Genomic DNA, 18,765 nt, shown 5'->3' with positions numbered 1-18,765 from the left:
TTGGCTTGGCAGAGGGACCGAGCTGGGAAGGATGTGCTGCAAGTTAGAGCAATAAAGGATGGAGATTAATATTTTGAGCAGCAACACAATCGTACTCACTTCACACATCTATGTCTTCAGCACCACTCATATTACATCACCTCATTATTACAAACTGTTTACATGCTGTTTTTGCACATTTTATTTTTTAGGATTGCTGCTATTGCTCTTTTGCACAACATTTTGTAATTTTTTTGTTAATTACAATGTTCACTTTACACTTTTACACACCGCAGTGTGCAATATACAACAGGGTTACTGGTGGCGCTATTTTTGTGTTTTTGTCTTACACTGTCTTGTGTTGTCTTTGCACTGTTTGCACCAGGTTGCACACGATGCACTTTATGTGGCGAGGACACTTACTAGTCCTTAGCCCTGTGTTTTCTGTGATTGTTGTTGTAGTATGTAGCACCAGGGTTCTGGAGGAACATTGTTCCATTTTACTGTGTACTGCGTCAGCTATATATGGTTGAAATGACAATAAAAGCTTCTTCACTTGACTTGAAATTTAAGAGAGATTGTGAAGCAGGAAGTGGATAGGATTAGTAAGGAGGAAGTGAGAGCAGCAATTAGGAGGATGAAGAGTGGAAAGGTGGAGGTTGGACTGCATTAAGGATTGGCTCTGAGCCCTTTCCTGTTTGCAGTGGTGATGGACAGGTTGACGGACGAGGTCAGACAGGAGTCTCCGTGGACCGTAATGTTTTCGGATGATATTGTTATTTGTGGTGAGAGTAGGGAGCAGGTTGAGAAGAGCCTGGAGAGGTGGAGGTACATGCTGGAGAGAAGGGGAATGAAAGTCAGTAGGAGTAAGACAGAGTACATGTGTGTGAATGAGAGGGAGGGCAGTGGAGTGGTGCGGTTGCAGGAAGAAGAGATGAAGAAGGTGGAGGAGTTCAGGTACCTGGGGTCAACAGTGCAAAGTAATGGAAAGTTTATTAGATAAGTGAAGAAAAGCGTGCAGGCAGGATGGAGTGGGTGGAGAAGAGTGGCTGGAGTGATTTGTGATAGAAGAGTATCTGCAGGAGTGAAAGGAAAAGTTTATAGAACTGTGGTGAGACCTGCGATGTTGTATGGTTTAGAGACAGTGGCATTGAGTAAAAGACAGGAGGTGGAGCTGGAGGTAGCAGAGCTGAAGATGTTAAGGTTTTCATTGGGAGTGACGAGGATGGACAGGATTAGAAGCAAGTTTATTAGAGGGACAGAGCATGTAGGACGTTTTGGAGACAATGTCAGGGGGGCTCGATTGAGATGGTTTGGACATGTGCAGAGGAGGTACATGGGGTATATTGGTAGGAGAATGCTGAAGATGGAGCTTCCAGGAAGGAGGAGAAGAGGAAGACCAAGGAGGAGTTTTATGGATGTGGTGAGAGGAGACATGCAGGTAGTTGGGTTGAAAGAGGCAGATAAAGTATAAAGTATCATGAAAATGTCATTGTTCGGTAGAAATGTAATCGTGGTCCCCCCGTTCTTTTTTTTATCCTCGGGAGCATCACCCCCACACAGGCCTTTTCAATTTGACTTGTTTTCGAAGGAAAGATAAGTTTTATTGTAGTCACAAGCCTGCACTGAGGGACATGGGGTATATCAGTAGGAGAATGCTGAGGATGGAGCCTCCAGGTGGGAGGAAAAGAGGAAGGCCAAAGAAGAGGATTATGGTTGTGGTGAGGTTTGACGTTTAATATTTTTTCTAGGCAAATTTATTGTAATTACACTGGGAGGCGCTGTTGCTCCAGAAGGCAGAATGCTTACTTTCCTGATCTCCTCAACCAAACACGCAAACGGGCAAACGTGCGTGTGCGTGCGCGTGCGTGTGCGTGCCCACCTTGCGTTACTCACTTCAACAATCGCTCCTGCACCTGACTCTTCTCCTATTACTGAGTGGACTAGGAGCTCTCCGACAAGTGAATCTAGCAGATCGAAATGCAGCGTTTATGGACTTGCATTATTGAGATCCTTCGCGCCGGGGTGAGTAAAGTTCTTAGTGCAAAAGGCACTTTTTTGTTTGAATTTCTGAACATTACAGTAGGGGATGGTGATGCGCGAGATTGCGCCTTGTGTGAATTCTAAAGCTTTTAAAAACCAGAACTGCAACAGTTAAGAAATACTTAGGTGATATTAGTTTTTTTCTGGAATGTTAATCTTATTGTTTAAAATTCATGCCACACCATATTATCCATGGCGCAAATTTGGTCATTTTAAACCATGCACTCTAATAGTATTCTCTAATCTATATAATACATGATATATTTCACAGATTCACCAATAGGATGCTTTAATTTGGTTCCTCAAATCTTTAAGTACCAAGTAGAATAAAACCGTGAACATTTTGAGAATTCCTTATCAATCCGTATGTCTTTGCATTTAGTTTTAAATCACGTCCAGTTTGTAGGGATGTACAGTAAGTTATTAAATAGAAGTGTCCACATAAGTTAAAACAGGAGCACAGTATTACACTCTGTAATTTTATATATTTGTTATAATAATATACAAATATATAATATATATTCAGATATTGTCACAATTTAAACTTTGTGTATTTGTCATTTAAGCTAATAAAAATGGTTTATTATTATTATTATTATTATTATTATTATTATTATTATTGCTTGTTTTTAAATATACAGAATAATATGAGACAACAATTTTTTCAACCCTAAACATAAACCAATAAATTTAATGTGTTCCTGTTATCAAGACTATTATAGCAGGCCCCTTGAGTAAATGTTGATCATAAACAGGCATTCACACACTTTTTTTAACCCACAATTAAAAAAATTAGGATTCAATTATGTAATTAAGTTGTTACTATAGTAACAGTAATGTATTACGATGACCACAATAATATAAACCTGTGATCTAGAAATAAGCAGCACAGTGGTATAGCTTATATAGTTATTCAGTTTAGGGAACACAACAAGCCAAAACTCTCAGCAGTGTTTTTAAACTTCATGCATTGCATTATTGTCTTGAGTGTTAATCCATGTGGCTTAGTTGTATTTTTTTAAGTTGGTCATTATTTTCACTGCACGTTTTTATAACTTGTTTTCTGAGAACTGTTGTTCTTTAACGAACCTTTACAGCTTCCAAAGTTGATCTCTTATAAATCTTTGTGAGTGAAGTAAGTGCTGAGTTCGGTTTGTGAGTGTGAATAGCGTAATGAAGCCTCCTGTATTGTGTGTAAGATGTTATTTCAGACTTTTTCGCTCATTTTGTGTTTAAATCTCTATTTATGGCCTGATAAACACATCCACTTGAAGCAATATATCACCCAAAAGTGAAGTGTACACACTGTCTCCTTTATCCCAAATGTAGTCGATCAGCCGAGACATGTTTGGTGTGTGAAGTTTACTTCTGTAGTTATGCGCTGGAGCTATGATGCTAATAAGGGAAGGTTATGACTACCACATTTATCTCTGATGTGGTATCTGTCTCTTGTATGACACAATGTTGCATATAGCCACATCCTGTGGCATAGCTAGGAATTCATTTTAGGTAAGGGGGGAATGAGAAAACATAACTGCACAATATGTGCAATTAATGTTGATAAGTTCGACATGCTCAGGTTTGTTTGCATTCCAGATCGTAGAAGTATGGCATATGGCATACATTTTATTATTTGATCAGTTTACGGTACTGTCTACTGTCTACAAATCTTGCTATATTAATAGCATTGCCATAAAATACCTTTACAACAATTCCACTACACTTTAACTTTAAACATTAATTTAACATGGAGTAAAATGCAGTCATTTTGGAAAAGGCATTGTATCTTGTAAAATCACATGCCTTCTTTCTTCTTTTTTGCTGCAGTCCATTTGTAGTATTAATATGTATATATATATAAAAAACACCTATATAAACAATAATACCAAGTTAAGTGTGTATAGTAAGATATGTATAAAATACTCAGAGCTGTATGTCTAATATGTAAACCACACAGAAGTAATTTATATCATAATTAATATTTGTAAACATTGGTCCCTGGTGGTCTAGTGGTTAGGATGCGGCGCTCTAAACGCTGCGGCCCGGGTTCCCTGACCAGGGATCGAACTCGAGCCACAGCGGTTAGAGCGCTGCATCCTTAGAGCACAAGCCTTAGTGCCGGTCCCGGTCCCAAGCCCGGATAAATGGGGAGGGTTGCATTAGGAAGGGCATCCAGCGTAAAAAAATGTGCCAAATCAAACATGCGGATGGTCCACTGTGGCGACCCCTAATGGGAGAAGCCGAAAGAAAGTTTCAATATCTGTAAACATGGACAAATGGATCACTGTTTACCCTCAAGACATAGTTCAGTAAAACACTACACACCAGCATCAGACTCAGGTAGGGGGTGTGGACTAATTGTATGTAAGAAGGAATTTTGATGATAAACAACTCTAGCCTGATATATACATAATACACTTTTGTAGTCAATTACTTAAATATGGCCGGTATCTGTTTATTGGTTCAATAATGTTTAAGTGGGCGTTGTAGTACATCAGTATTAAATTAAGTATTATTCTTCTTTTAATGAATTTAATTTGCTCTGTTTTACAAAAAATAAACATAACATAAGCCTAAATCAAATCCTGACCAGGCAATTCCCAATGATGAATAAATCACCAAACATTGCATGTTATTCTTCATGTAAATGTTAATGAACTTTATGACTGACACAGTATTTTTTTGTCACAACTATGGGATCTCAGTTCTGATGCGCACTTCTCACCAGAGCATTTATTTACACTTCAAAATGTTCAAATGGTCCTGATACTTACTGATAGTTTGCTCCTGTGGTCATGTCAGTAGTACAGCTCTAGTCAAGCTCCAAGATTCAAGTTTGACTTGATGAATTAAAAAGAGTTATCTGTTAAACCCTCATATATTGATGTCCTGCTTTGTTTCTTTAAATGTAAATTCAGCTCAAATACAGCCTTTAGTTTGTCTGGTGGAAAAAAGGAGCCGTGTGGGAAGGTGTAAAAATTAATAATCAGAGCATTTGTCACTGGGAGAATTTTTCCTCAAGTGTTTGCATCACATTAATCTGTTACGCCTTTGCTTTGGGGACTGTTACAGAAAATGCTCATGTCCGTCCATATTGAAGTCAGAAGAAAAATATGATTATCAGTAATGGAAATATTTTTTTAATTTAAATATTTATTTATTTATTTTTTCACCCTGTCCCTCTGCTTTATTGAGTTAATGCACCCTGACTTTCAACTTGATCCTTTTAATTGGTTACATGGATGAATTTTTTTTCGCAATTACTTTTTCCACACACAGCTGTTTATTTTGGAGTCAGGTTTTTGGCAGTTTGTCCATGTCCTAGAGCAAGCACTAAAATGCCAAGATCTTTAGCCTATTATTACATCTCGATCTGTCACTGATGATTAACTGAGATGACACACCTGCCCTCTTTCTAAATTATTGATATGTTTTTGCAGTTCATGGAGAGATGTGTTCATGTAGCTTGTCACCTTGCTAGATAAATAATGCAGCAGTAATTAATATATTACTGTAGGATTGTAAGGGATTTTTGTTTGGTCCCAAAAAATACACAATAACTCCACATGATAGACACAATATTCAGTTTAGAAATTGAAGCTGCTCATATGGGTGTTTATACTGATAAATAATGCGATGATAGTTAAGAAATTAAACACTGTGCATAAAATCTGTTATAGGAGCATAATTAATTGAACAGAGTTATTGTTGGGTACATACATTTAAAGTGTTTATTCCACTTATACTACAGCAAAACAACGATTAATTTGTTCCTAATAATTAAAGACTAAGAAGAACACAATCATTAATGATTGTTACAAAACAATAAGATCCTGTTATCACTTATGTTATGGCAGCTATAATGTATTGTTTCCTGGCATTCGCTTGAAATTACTGACATAAAAATGCAGTTTAAAAGCAAAGTGTAAACCTCTTATAACTTAGGAAAAAAAACATTCCACATATTTCCTAAGCTCTGAGTTTTACAAAGTAACTGTACTATTCAAGTCATAGAATAAATCACTGTATAAGTTCATGGACACAACCAAAGGAGAGTGAGTTTCTATTTTAAAATCCTTCTCCCTGTGTGAAGAAAATGTATTTCCCAGTTAGGAGAGCATGGTAAAAAGGCTACTGAGATGTGGGTTGTTTTATGCATTGCAATTTACTATTTATAGTGCACTACATCTAAAGTCCTTCTTTTCAGTCATACATCACCTAATATCACTCGAATAGGGAGATGTTTCTGAAATGGATCAAGAAGAAGAACGAAAGATTTGAAATTGTTGATAAACTCTCATAACCATGACTATATATATTGGCTCCAATAATGTTGAATATGTTTTGTGTCAAAATTTCTACCTTATAATTTATCCCTATAATAGTAAAGCATGCCATCCATGCCTTCCTATGAATTTGGTGGGACAAGACAACATTAATCATCACAATAATAATGCAAATGCAGTTTGGAGTTATTTAATATATGTATACACATGTACATTCCAAAAAAAACAACAAATTTAGCAAAGCATTTGGAACCAAACAAAGCCAAAACCAGAATAATAATACTAGTAACATCAGGCAGTAGCTGGTGATGTGCAGTAAGGTGGAGCCTGGGTGAGAAATTGGACAGACAGAGCCCAATTTAAATATATAAACCCCCTAGAGATTACAATCTTAAATTCTCAATAACTTGGATTAATTAGGCAATGTTATCAGGTCATAAATACTTGGGCTCTCATCATTGTGGCAGGGCTAATGGCTGCCTCTCATAGTACTTTTTTATTGCAGCTTAATTGAAAGCAAGAGCTCAGAGCTGTGATGTGAGGGGATATACATATCAATAATTCACATAGCCTCAAAATAAGTTAAGTTAAGTCAAGAATCTATAAATCTAAAATTCTCATAGTAATCCCGTAATAGCCAGTCAAAAACATAGTCATTCAGCATACCAGCTTGAAAAAGTTTTTCTTGTTAATCAAAGCCTTTGTGAGAAGTGTGGATCTTTTTTTTTTTACATTTTCTTCCCTAGCAACACAATCACTAACAGACAAATCTAATGAAATGTCTTAAATTATTCCTCAGACTAGCATGTGTGATTCAAAGATTCTTTAGTTCCTCAAGTGATGTTACTGATCTACTGTTACATTAGGCAAAATGGCTTGTGGACCATCATCTGCCAAGTCCAAGCATGCTCCAGTATGACAATGCCCCTGTGGTCTAGAAAGACATGGTTTGCCAAGGCTCTAGTAAACAAGTTCTCACAACCACTTTCTTCTAGTTAAATTTAGTCAAATCTAGTCTGGTCAATCTAGTCTTTCCAGAAAGTTTCAGGTTATTGTAACTGCAAGCAGGAATTAAATCTGAAATAGGTAAAAAAACTTAATAAAATACAACTTACAGTATGATTGTGGGTGGCCACAAACTTTCTGATTATATATATATATAACACAGGATCTCACAAAAGTAAATACACCACTCACACTACAGCAACCAGTATATCTACTCAAGGGACAATACTATAGAAACGAAACTTGGATATATTTTAGAGCAGTCAATGTGCAGCTTGTATAGCAATATAGATTTACTGTCCTCTAAAAATAACTCAACATACAGCCATTATTGTAAACATAGCTGGCGACAAAAGTGAGTGCAACCTAAGTGATAACAGCTGTACTTCATTTAGCCATGAAAAGCCACATGTTCATCATGTTTATGTTTTTGTCTGCTTGTCAGCTAAAATTTGGTGCTTTAAGTACAGTTCTCTCATACTGACCACTGGATGTTCAACATGGCACCTCATGGTAAAGACTCTCTGATAATTAGAGAACAGGCTTCACAAGGGTCCATCAAAGAAGTTGAGTCCTCGTGATGTGCGTCATGTGCAGAAGCTGGCTTCAAAAAAACAGATGCATGAGTGCTGCCAGCATTGCTTTAGAGCAGTGGTTCTTAACCTGGGTTCGATCGAACCCCAGGGGTTCGGTGAGTCAGTCTCAGGGGTTCGGCGGAGGTCAAGACACAAACCCGACTAATAGGATTCGTGATGACACGCCCCGCTTGGCCATCATTGGAAGGGTTTGGTGGATGCGCATATGAAACTGGTGGGGGTTAGTACCTCCAACAAGGTTAAGAACCACTGCTTTAGAGGTTGCAGAAGCAGAAGGTCTGTTAGCCAGTGCTCGATGATCAATCACTGCCAACTGCAATAAGTTGGTTTGCATGGCTGTTGTCCCAGAAGAAAGCCTCTTCTGAAATTGGCTCACAAGAAAGCCCATGAACAGTTTGCTGAAGACAACCTGTCCAAGAGCATGAATTACTGGAGCTATTGCTGTATGTTGAGTGATGTTCAGAGGACAGTAAATTTGTACTGCTATACAAGATGCACATTGACTACTGTATTTAAGGGGTGTACAGTATACATATATATGTACAGTATATATATATATATATATATATACAGTGGAACCCGGTTATGTCGCCGGCGTAGGGGTGTGCCAAAAAGCGGCAAGATAACCGATGATCGAGATAAACGAAAATCAATATGGCCGCAATATATTAACGTGCTTGAAATTTCTTTATGTACATGATGTGCGTTAATAAATGAGAATGTACATGCACATGTTTTTGGAGGGTTTTTTATACAACAGCGTTGCCACGATTTGTTTGATGAAGGCATGCTATAAAAATGTACATACATGTTTGTTAACAACAAAAGGCAAATACAAACCACCGTCGATTCTCAAAACAAACCTTTATTATATTCTCCAACATTGCAAACACAAAGATCGCTCACAAAATCACAAAAAACGTGCGGGGTGTAGTTCGTTTTTACAAAAAGCTAACCAGTGTCAACATTAAATTCTCGAGTCATTTCACTCTGACACACAGCTCTGAAAAGTATCCTACACCTGTAGCATCTGTAAGGCTTAATTTTTCCGACACTTCCGCGAGTTCTTCTGCGGCTGCACAGTGCCATCTCACTACCGTATTTTCACTTATATTAGATGCACTCTGGGTGAGGGGTATGTAAAACTTTCTATAAGACGCGTCATATATACGCAAAAATACGGTAGTGAGATGGGGACGTGGCAAAAGCCGGCGATTGGTCACGCAGATCGAGATAACCGACGTTAAGTGGCAAATTGGCCCCCCCCTTGTGCTTGAGATATTAGGGTTCGTCGACATAAAAGAATCGACATAACCGAAAAAAAAATGCTAAGACAAAGCGAGAATTTGGCAGTTCCACTTAAAAAACGTTGAGATAAGTGGGGTCGACTGTATATGCTTTTTCAGTATATATATATATATATATATATATATATATATATATATATATATATATATATATATATATATATATATATATATATATATATGCTTTTGCTAAACACACTGCTTAACATCTAATCCTACTCACAGCCCTCCTCAGTTGTTTTGTTCTTTTGTGTTTCTGCTTGTTTTTGACATCTGCACTCCTTTTCCTTCTTTCCTTTTTTTCTTTGCCAAATGAAAATAAAAGCATGGCCATGGTTTCTGTGTGCCATGATGGATGTGTGCTTGTTTGTACTGCAGCCTCATGAGAGAATGAAAAGCTCAGGAAAGAGTCTCCTTTGGAATTGGCTGTCTGTCTCCAAATGCATTTCCAGGGACTTTTAATCTAGTTCGAGCAAACCCTCTAATTTTTCTTCAAGTACGGCAGTTGTTTTCTATGCTGTTAAACCACACTTGACCCTTATAGTGTGGACATGAATAAGAGAATCGGCCACTTGGCACAGCAGGTAGCATCAGTGGACGAGAGCAACTGTTTTTTCCTGAGCCACAAAAATCTTTTTGAGAAAGAATATACCACCATTACAACAGAAGGAATAGTCAGGTTTGCTCCGCTCCAGATTACAAGGTGAATGATTTCCTGTACAGGAGCCTGGATTTGTGTTTGAGAAGTAAGATCATTTAGACATGAAAGAGTTTAGGTGGTTGTAAGCTTGTACATTTTTACAGAACACCATCTAGTGTGACCAGTAAGAAAGGACGATTGTTGAAAGCAAATCAGTTACAAAGTGACATCATTGAGCAGAAAGATTTCACCATTTTAGGTACTGTTTTGTAAATGCTATAGTACTTGTGGTTATCATGTAAATCCCTGCCAAAAACATGCATTCTTTTTTAATGATAAATATACATTTTATCTGTAAATATAAATTTTATCATACAATAGGTTTTATAGTGGACTTATTGTAAATTTTTGGCTCTTTAAATATAGAACTTGAAAATATGAGACAATGTGAGCAAGAATGATGTGGTGTGACTACATCCTTCATACTGTGGATTATCACTGGCCTCAAAGCAAGAGCTGATTATCTTGCTAGGAGAGTTTTGAAGGTTTGAAGTTAAAAAAGAAAACAATTTCCAATATGATGTTATAATTGCTCAAATTTTTTATGTTTAGCAGAAAAAGATAATTTCTTTAGCATGTTCAAAGTGGTCATATTTAAGATTTTCCAGCAACATCTATTTAAAATACTATAATGTCTGTATTCATGTAGCAAAACTGTTGTAATTAATTTTTATATGACAGTCAACAAATAGCTTTTTCCCACATATTGACTGGAGGTGAAGAAAAATGTAACAACTCGAAATAATAAAAAATGACTATGAATTTGGTTTCTTCTGATCAATTTGGTCATCATATATCATGTGCCACTGTATTCAAAATATAAATTCTGACTGAAATCCTAATCAGTAATACAATGTGCTCAAGTAGATAATGGTCTTGTGGCGTCCAATTTAAAATGTTTCATCTGCATAAAACCATTCAGTGAGCCTTCATGGTTGGGGACAGAGTCATTCTGGAAGAGGCTGCACCTATCAGGGTACAAATAGCAAGGAGATCAGGCAGAAAATCTTTTGATTGATTTTGATGGTCCAGCATAAACATACAACTAGTCCCAAAAATACACGGCCTCCCCCAAAGTTAGTTGTGTACTCTAACTCATCACTCATGTGCATACAAAGCTGGGTAAACTCTGGCCTAGATTAAAGGATGAATGTCCAGTACCTGGTAATTAGCTGGGCAAACAGTTCACATGTGTTTAATGTGTTTACTTCCGCATTCTCTGCATGGCTTAATAGTTTAATACCAAGGTGAATGTTTTCTGTACTCAGCCTTTCAGAGCCACTTTGCACATTTTTTGACATGCGTGTGTGTGTGTGTGTGTGTGTGTGTGTGTGTGTGTGCGTTTATTCGTGTGTACACGCACATTTGTGTGTGTATGCATGCATGTTATTTAAATAGAAAAAAACTTTTAGAATCAACTGATTATAAAATGTTTCCTGTATTGTATGTGTATTTTCTTCATATTTGATCATTTGACCTTTAATTTGATTTCACTTCCTGTGAAACAAAACTAAAGCTGTATGTAAACATATGTATAGAATTTTTTTATTAGCTTTTTAAGTGACTCTATTATTATTATTATTATTATTATTATTATTATTATTATTATTATTAATATTTTCTATTTTTTATTATTATTATTATTATTATTATTATTATTATTATTATTATTATTATTATTATAAAGAAGCTTCTGTTACCAAGGCTAAGTTCCTTGTTTACGTGTGTATTTGGACAATAAAACCCATTCTGATTCTGATTTTGATTACATCTGAATAGCAAGTAAACAGAAATGTTGGAACCATTCAAACCTAAATTCCTCCAAACTTACACTTTTGTCCTTTTGTGCAAGTGTACTTTGGTTAGACAATGTGTTCTTAATCTATCAACGTTTAGTGTCTACTAAATACACATTATAGAGTAAAAAAATTATAGAGTAAATAAAACATCCCATTGACGTACACTGGACGCACAGCCAAGTCCATAACTTCACTGTGTACTGTTGAATCTAAGGGGCCATGTCACTCCGTGTTTAATCTTCTGACATGAATGTTGTTGATTGGCTGCATGAATCTATAACACTGGCCTTGTTAAAGTTAGCTGACAGTATATCACTTTATTTCAATCTATGTTTTTCTTATGACCAGTGGTGGTGCTGTTGTACTCAGTTTAAAATAAAATCCAAAATAATCCCTTTGAGACCAAATAATGCAAAGTCCTCTTTTTAACAGCAAACAAGATAATGTGGATGTGGATGCCAAAACCCTATATTAGGTCTTTTTTATCCTTGAAAGGTTCAAGCTAAGCACTGTTAAAGTCTGGATTTTGATTGGTCAGAAGGCGAATACATTTAGCTAATAGCAATGCAACCAACTGTAGAGCTGCATATCACAGTATGTTTTAACAGAATATTCACAGTGACTTGTACAGTGGATAATAGCAGTGTTTATCTTAGTAGTTTTAATAAATAAAACCATATAAGCATTTTTATAAGAATTTTATGTAACATTAATAGAAGGAGTCTGAAGTGTCCTTGCTTTATTACAGTCAGTGTAAAATTAAATAAAAAAAAATAAATGAGAGACTGCTAAGGTTTCTAACTGGTAACATGAATAATAAAAGGAGCTGACCTAGACATTCCACAACACAATCGATTCTTTCTTCTTTCATTCTTTAATGAAACACTTTACTGATGTCAAGAGATGCCATTCGTTCATAAAGTGTGTAACATCATACGTTTTCATTGTTGATTGTTACCTTATTAAAGCACATTATAGTGGTTTTATCAATGGTGACTTCATATTCTCTTGGGTGATGCCCAACATGTTTTGCTAAATTATTAAACCCATTAAACATCTCAAGGTTAAAAGGTCCTCATTCCTTTTCAGCCATCATGTGATTGTTAAATAAAAACGCCTAGCACTCCAGAGCATTTAGACCCTTGTGCTGATGATGAAGAGTGATCAAGTGTGCATATGTATTTTTTAAGTAGGTCAAAACTAAAACTTGTATTCATACAGAGTGCAGACATGTCCTCCTTATTTTGATCCAAATTTTTTCCTATCCAGTATCCAGTGTCATGTCTAATGTTATTTGTTCTAATAATTAAGCCTAGAATAAACTCTTTATTATAACGGTTGAATTCTTAAATCCTATTGGCCAGAATATGTAAATTAATTGTATATAGCAGTAGCTTTGAGAACAGTGTAGCTCAAAACCGCGATTGTTTATATTGTAACAACTTGCCTATTAATAAGACTTTGCTTTTGTTATTAACTTCAGGGGAAAAAGTGAGGCTGGTGAGGGAAAGACCGGTTACACATAATTTAATGTAAGCGATGACATGAACTAACTTTTTAGTCTAACATAGATATGATTATGAACTGTAAAAATATGATGTCATCCTAAAAAAAAATTTACAATGTAAATTAAATATTTACATAAATATAGGTGTAAAAATAATACCTGCTAAATCATGCCACTCAATCTTAAATTATTTTAGTCTTACAGCATTTTATTCTTTGCATAACACAATGTTAATTTTTTAGATATAAAATACAATTTAAAAGTATCATTCATTCATTTATTTTCTGTAAATGCTTTATCCCAGTCAAGGTCACAGTGTATCCAAAACTCATCCTTTGCCAGTAATTCTATGAGATTATGGTGAATTTGTTGAACTGTAATGATTAAGAGCAACATGACAACACGATCATATAAAAACTGCAGAATTAGAAAGATCTTGCAGGAATGTAGGAGTTATAGGTGTTAAAGGAGAACAATGACATTATCTCAGCAGCCTACATTGCAAATGTTGGTATTGTGGTTAATTTTTTCAGAAGTTTGGATCTGAAAACTTAGATATGATTTGGTCCCAGGACTCTCATTTTGCTACTCATGCGAGAAATTGAGCTGTTTTTTTTTTTCGCAGAGGCACTGCAGTGTTTAGTGTCGAGGAATCCCATCGGACTGTCTCCATGCAGATGACCAGTGATGGCCACGACGGCCGACCCATTAGAAGAGTAAGAGAATGCACATTACTTTTGGATATACTTTACAAAATATATACACTTATTATATTTTGTATTGGAACATCTGCCTTTGATACCATGCAGATCAGTTGATGAAGTGGTGAATGAGCACATTTTTAACTCCTTCGAGAGGATCATTTTGACATTCTTCCTGGCATCTATTATCATCATGACTGTTCTTGGTAACCTGCTGGTGATGGTGGCTTTGTCAAGGGACAGGCAGCTGAGGTAAGGGTACTTCCAATAAGTGATTCGCCCCTAAAATGGGGAGTGAATTGATTTACACTGATTTGTGGCCTGTCAAGCCAACGTGTGATTCATCACAAACGGGATTTGCAAAACAAATCATGGTAGAGATAATGAAGCTCCACAAGTGCATAAAAAGCGTATTCTTGCAAATAAATTAAATTCAAAATCATATTATAGTTATTTATTTATGCCAAAGTCTAATTGCACACAATTTACTTATTGTTGATTTCCATGTGGCTAATTGTTTTAATTAAAATTAATTATTTAGCAATCTGGACATCTGATTTACATAATATGCACTATTAGCATGATGTTAGCACAATTGCTAGTGTATGCTTTTTTTATTACCTGGTTAATATATACTTAGTTTAAATTTACATGGCTTGTTAGCTGCTTCTGCTGGAAGACAATGTTACTATAGCATTCTGCTGTCTGAAATGATTCTTGATGCTAATGTAGCTAACATGTAAATTAATCTCATTGACACCAGTTCAGCATTATGGAGCCAGCATGACTTGATTGACTTTGCTAAGTTGTTCAGTGTCTCAGACAGACTTTCTTGGAGAGTTTCTGCCAAAAAAATGGATGTAGCTCCATATTAATCGATTTATTTGGGTCATAGGAGGCACTGATAGGACTACATTTGATTGAAGTGACTTGTCCCTTTTTACCAATATTAGGAAGAAGAAGACCAACTACTTCATTGTCTCCCTGGCATTCGCAGACCTCCTGGTGGCTCTTTTAGTGATGCCGTTTGCAGCGATAGAGCTCATCACCGGCCACTGGAGTTATGGAGAGACGTTCTGCCTTGTGCGCACCTCACTGGATGTGCTGCTTACCACAGCATCAATACTGCACCTGTGCTGCATTGCCCTAGACAGGTAGGTCCATCAGACAAGCTAATGAGGTTTTGTTAATTAGCCTGAGAGGTGAAACAAACATTTGACCATTTACTTAGAATAATTATTGTGGATTGAATTGCATAGTACTTCCTGTATTACACAGCTGCCTTGTTAGCCATCTGGGCTGCTTGGTCATAACCAAAGGCCTGTTTATCATAATAACAGAGAGCCCTTGTTAGAGCAGGTAATTGAAAATCAATGCTGATAACCCACACAATGGAACAAGCTGATGCATCTGTGTTTATTATTCACTCACATCTGATTGGTGTTTTGTGACATTAAGTATGTTTGGATGCACTTTCGATTCAGTGTCACGTTTGTTCTCTTTATTAGTGTGCTTTTTAATATAAATGTGTAGTTTGCACTGCAGCACTCTCAGACTGATTATACATTTGCATCAATTGTTAGCAACTCAATATTTTCTTCTTTAAGTAACTTGCTGCTGAAGTAGTATAAGGGTGCTGTTGTCTGTTTTTGGTTTTATTCAAAAAGAAAGAAAGAAACAATGATAGATAGATAGATAGATAGATAGATAGATAGATAGATAGATAGATAGATAGATAGATAGACAGATAGATAGATAGATAGATAGATAGATAGATAGATAGATAGATAGATAGATAGATAGAAGTTTCTTTTATGATTCTTTTATGATTGCTAATTTTTATGATCAAATTTAAGCCTAAGTAGAAAAAGTTTAGAATATTGGACAACTCATAGGTTGCAAGGGTTCAATGAGTAGTCCTCTATTAACACATATTTCATTCCTATTAAATCCTAGAAACTACTAATTCATTGTGGAGTATGTTTGTTAGACAAAGTTATTTATTAGCTAAGCAGTAATTATGTTTCAAATACTATTTATGGATTCCTACATTTCTCCTTCTCTAGCAAATTATGGATCTAATGATTATACCATCATTAAATCTCAATAAAAAGGCCTATGAAAATAGGCACTAATGCAAAGCCAACAAGCAGTATTCAAGCATTTATTATTTGATATTTGTCAAGTCAAGTCAAGTTAATTTTTATAGCGATGTGTATTTATCCCTGATGAGCAAGCCTTTAAAACAGCCTTTAAAAGTCTTCAAAACAATACAAACCACTGGAGAGTGAGAACTAACATGAACACCGACCGGAATGTAAGATTATGAGTAACGTCCTTTCTACAGTCTTATGCAGTCATTTAAGGTTATGGAACCATGAGCTACTGAGAAATTCATAAAATAGCTCAACATATGAGATCATCAAAGATCCAAAACCAGCTTCTCCATGCCAGAGCGTTTAAACACTGGAGGTCCAATGTCCAAACTCTACATGAGGTGGAATCCAGCTGGCACTGGTACATTTTGTGTTCATTTTGTGTTCTAAGATCTTTTATGTTATACTATTTGTAAAATAGTTCTGCATATGTTACATGTATATAATTATATTAAAGTATATACTGTAATTTCTGGACTATTAAGCGCACCCAAATATAAGCCACATGCACTGAATTTTACAAAGATTTTTATTTTGAACATAAATACGCCGCACCTGTCTATAAGCCGCAGGTTCCTACATTAAAACTAATTAACTTTACACAGGCTTTAACGAAAGACAGTGTCTGTTAAACGGCTTGTATATAAACAGTACCCTACCAAGAAAGTCATTGTTCACTGTCTCCTCCTTCCTTTCACAACAATTTCTCTCGGGAGTTTTTCTTTTGGCATCATCATGCGTTTAAAAATCACCATCAGTGAAGCTTTTCTCCCGATGCCGTGCAGCTCAGAACACAGGTGAAGTGCGTTTTTTCATGCCCGGTTGTTTTCAGCGTGACGAATGATTCGCATTTCCTGTTGACAGTCCGAGTGAGCGGCAGGTCAAACATCAGAGGAACCTCATCAATATTTATGATGTGGTGCGGCCCGATTCAGTGAGAGCGCATCTGATTTAATATAAAGAGTTTCATTGGTTCACCTGAACCCGTTCTGCAATTTCATTGGTCTAATGTTATGGGGCTCAGTTTTTTGGCTTGAAGCTTGTGAAACCGGGAAAAACCCATAAATTAGCCGCTTCATTGTTTAAGCCGCGGGGTTCAAAGCGTGGGAAAAAATTAGTGGCTTATAGTCCAGGAAAATACGGTAAGTCTAAAATATAGGACACATATTGTATAATTGAAGCCAATGTCATTTATACACAAATGATTAGAAATATAAGTATGTTTTGATAAGTTCATTGTTGTAACAAGGCTTTAATTAAAACCTAATGTAAAAAACTTCATTTTTTCCCAAAAAGGAATTACTGAGTTTGTGGTAGGATGAAAAAGACAAGCATATTATAATGATCTAGATTTTTGTGCTTGCACTTTCGCTCAGAGTTGCTTTAAATGCCTTCCATAATGTATGAATATTCTGGTGAAATGTTATTATACATAATATTAATACACAGCAAAATAGCACATATGGTCACAAAAGCAAAAAAAAGACTTTGCATGACTTCATTTGTATCCCTAAAAAAGATGTTTTGTATGTGCAGTGTTTAACATGCATAATATCATTGTTTATGCACTAAAATTATGCAATCCTGCATGACTTTAGAGAGAACAGCTGTGGCTCTTGTCATGCACCTGGTCCATACGGCAACAACGCTCCTTCTTTCTCCCACTATCTTTTTCCACATCTCTCTCTCTCTCTCTCTCTCTCTCTCTCTCTCTCTCTCTCTCTCTCTCTCTCTCTCTCACACACACAAACACACTCACACACACTCATGTTCACACATGCACATTTTTGCACTCTTGCCTCCGACAATTTTATTCATCCCATGGTGCCATTCATTCTTCTTCCTCCACCCTACTGAGTGATGAGTCATTTTCTTTTTTTTTGTGTCTCATGCCTGTCAAGAAAAATGCTACAGTATGAAAGTGTTGTGATTTACAAGTTTGGGTGAAATTCATATGAAAAATCGGGACAAGATTTGGTTAATAGGTGTTTTAGGGGGTTATGCAAGACACCTGTTTACTCAATGATGTCTATTAATCACACACTACACATTCACTTATCTAGTTCCCGTTTGGCAGGTACTATGCAATCTGCTGCCAACCGCTGGTCTACAGGAACAAGATGACGCCTGTGAAAGTGTCCCTGATGCTGGGGGGGTGTTGGGTTATACCCTTGTTCATCTCCTTCCTCCCCATCATGCAGAACTGGAACATCATTGGCATTGAGGAAATTGTAAGTGGATAATCGGTGTTAGCATGTGAGCTTTGCTTGTGGAATTCATTTCACAATACAATGCAATGCAATTCTACAAAAGCACCCTGCATGCTTTTACAAAGAGTTGAGCTTCTCCACTGTGACCTGAGATTTACATATGCTGTCGATGATGAAGGTTCACTGGAGAGCAACTGGATAGAGTCTAGCCAAATTAAACCAACATTCAGTTCCTATTTTGCTTGTATAACTTATCTTAAAATGAAATAAAAAAAGGCACAAGCAAATCTGTCATATTTACATATGCATACATACATACAGTTTTAGTTTATTATATCAACTCAACCGTATGCATTAATCAGTTAAAAACTGGAGATTGTATTATGAATTATCTGCCATAACTATTTAAAAAATTCACTTATATAATTTTAGAATTAGGCAATATGCAAGAAAGAAAACCTTTCAGCAAAATGATC

The 18,765-nt window shown here is 36.2% G+C and overlaps 1 protein-coding gene across 3 annotated transcripts in view; it reads left to right on the top strand.

The window, feature by feature from the left end:
- Positions 1–1,869: 1,869 nt before the first annotated feature.
- si:dkey-247m21.3 (5-hydroxytryptamine receptor 4) overlaps positions 1,870–18,765 on the top strand; it is a 44,445-nt gene continuing 27,549 nt past the window's right edge. For all 3 annotated transcript variants that reach the window (XM_046867968.1, XM_046867967.1, XM_046867969.1), the window contains exons 1-5: positions 1,870–2,004; positions 13,848–13,938; positions 14,032–14,175; positions 14,877–15,077; positions 18,157–18,310. In XM_046867968.1, the coding sequence (XP_046723924.1) occupies positions 13,910–13,938; positions 14,032–14,175; positions 14,877–15,077; positions 18,157–18,310 (528 nt within the window). In that variant the 5' untranslated portion in view covers positions 1,870–2,004; positions 13,848–13,909. The remainder of the gene's footprint in view (positions 2,005–13,847; positions 13,939–14,031; positions 14,176–14,876; positions 15,078–18,156; positions 18,311–18,765) is intronic.

This window comes from Silurus meridionalis, chromosome 15 (assembly GCF_014805685.1).
Source record: "Silurus meridionalis isolate SWU-2019-XX chromosome 15, ASM1480568v1, whole genome shotgun sequence".
Lineage (NCBI taxonomy): Eukaryota > Metazoa > Chordata > Actinopteri > Siluriformes > Siluridae > Silurus > Silurus meridionalis.
This window is presented reverse-complemented; position numbering and strand designations above follow the sequence as displayed.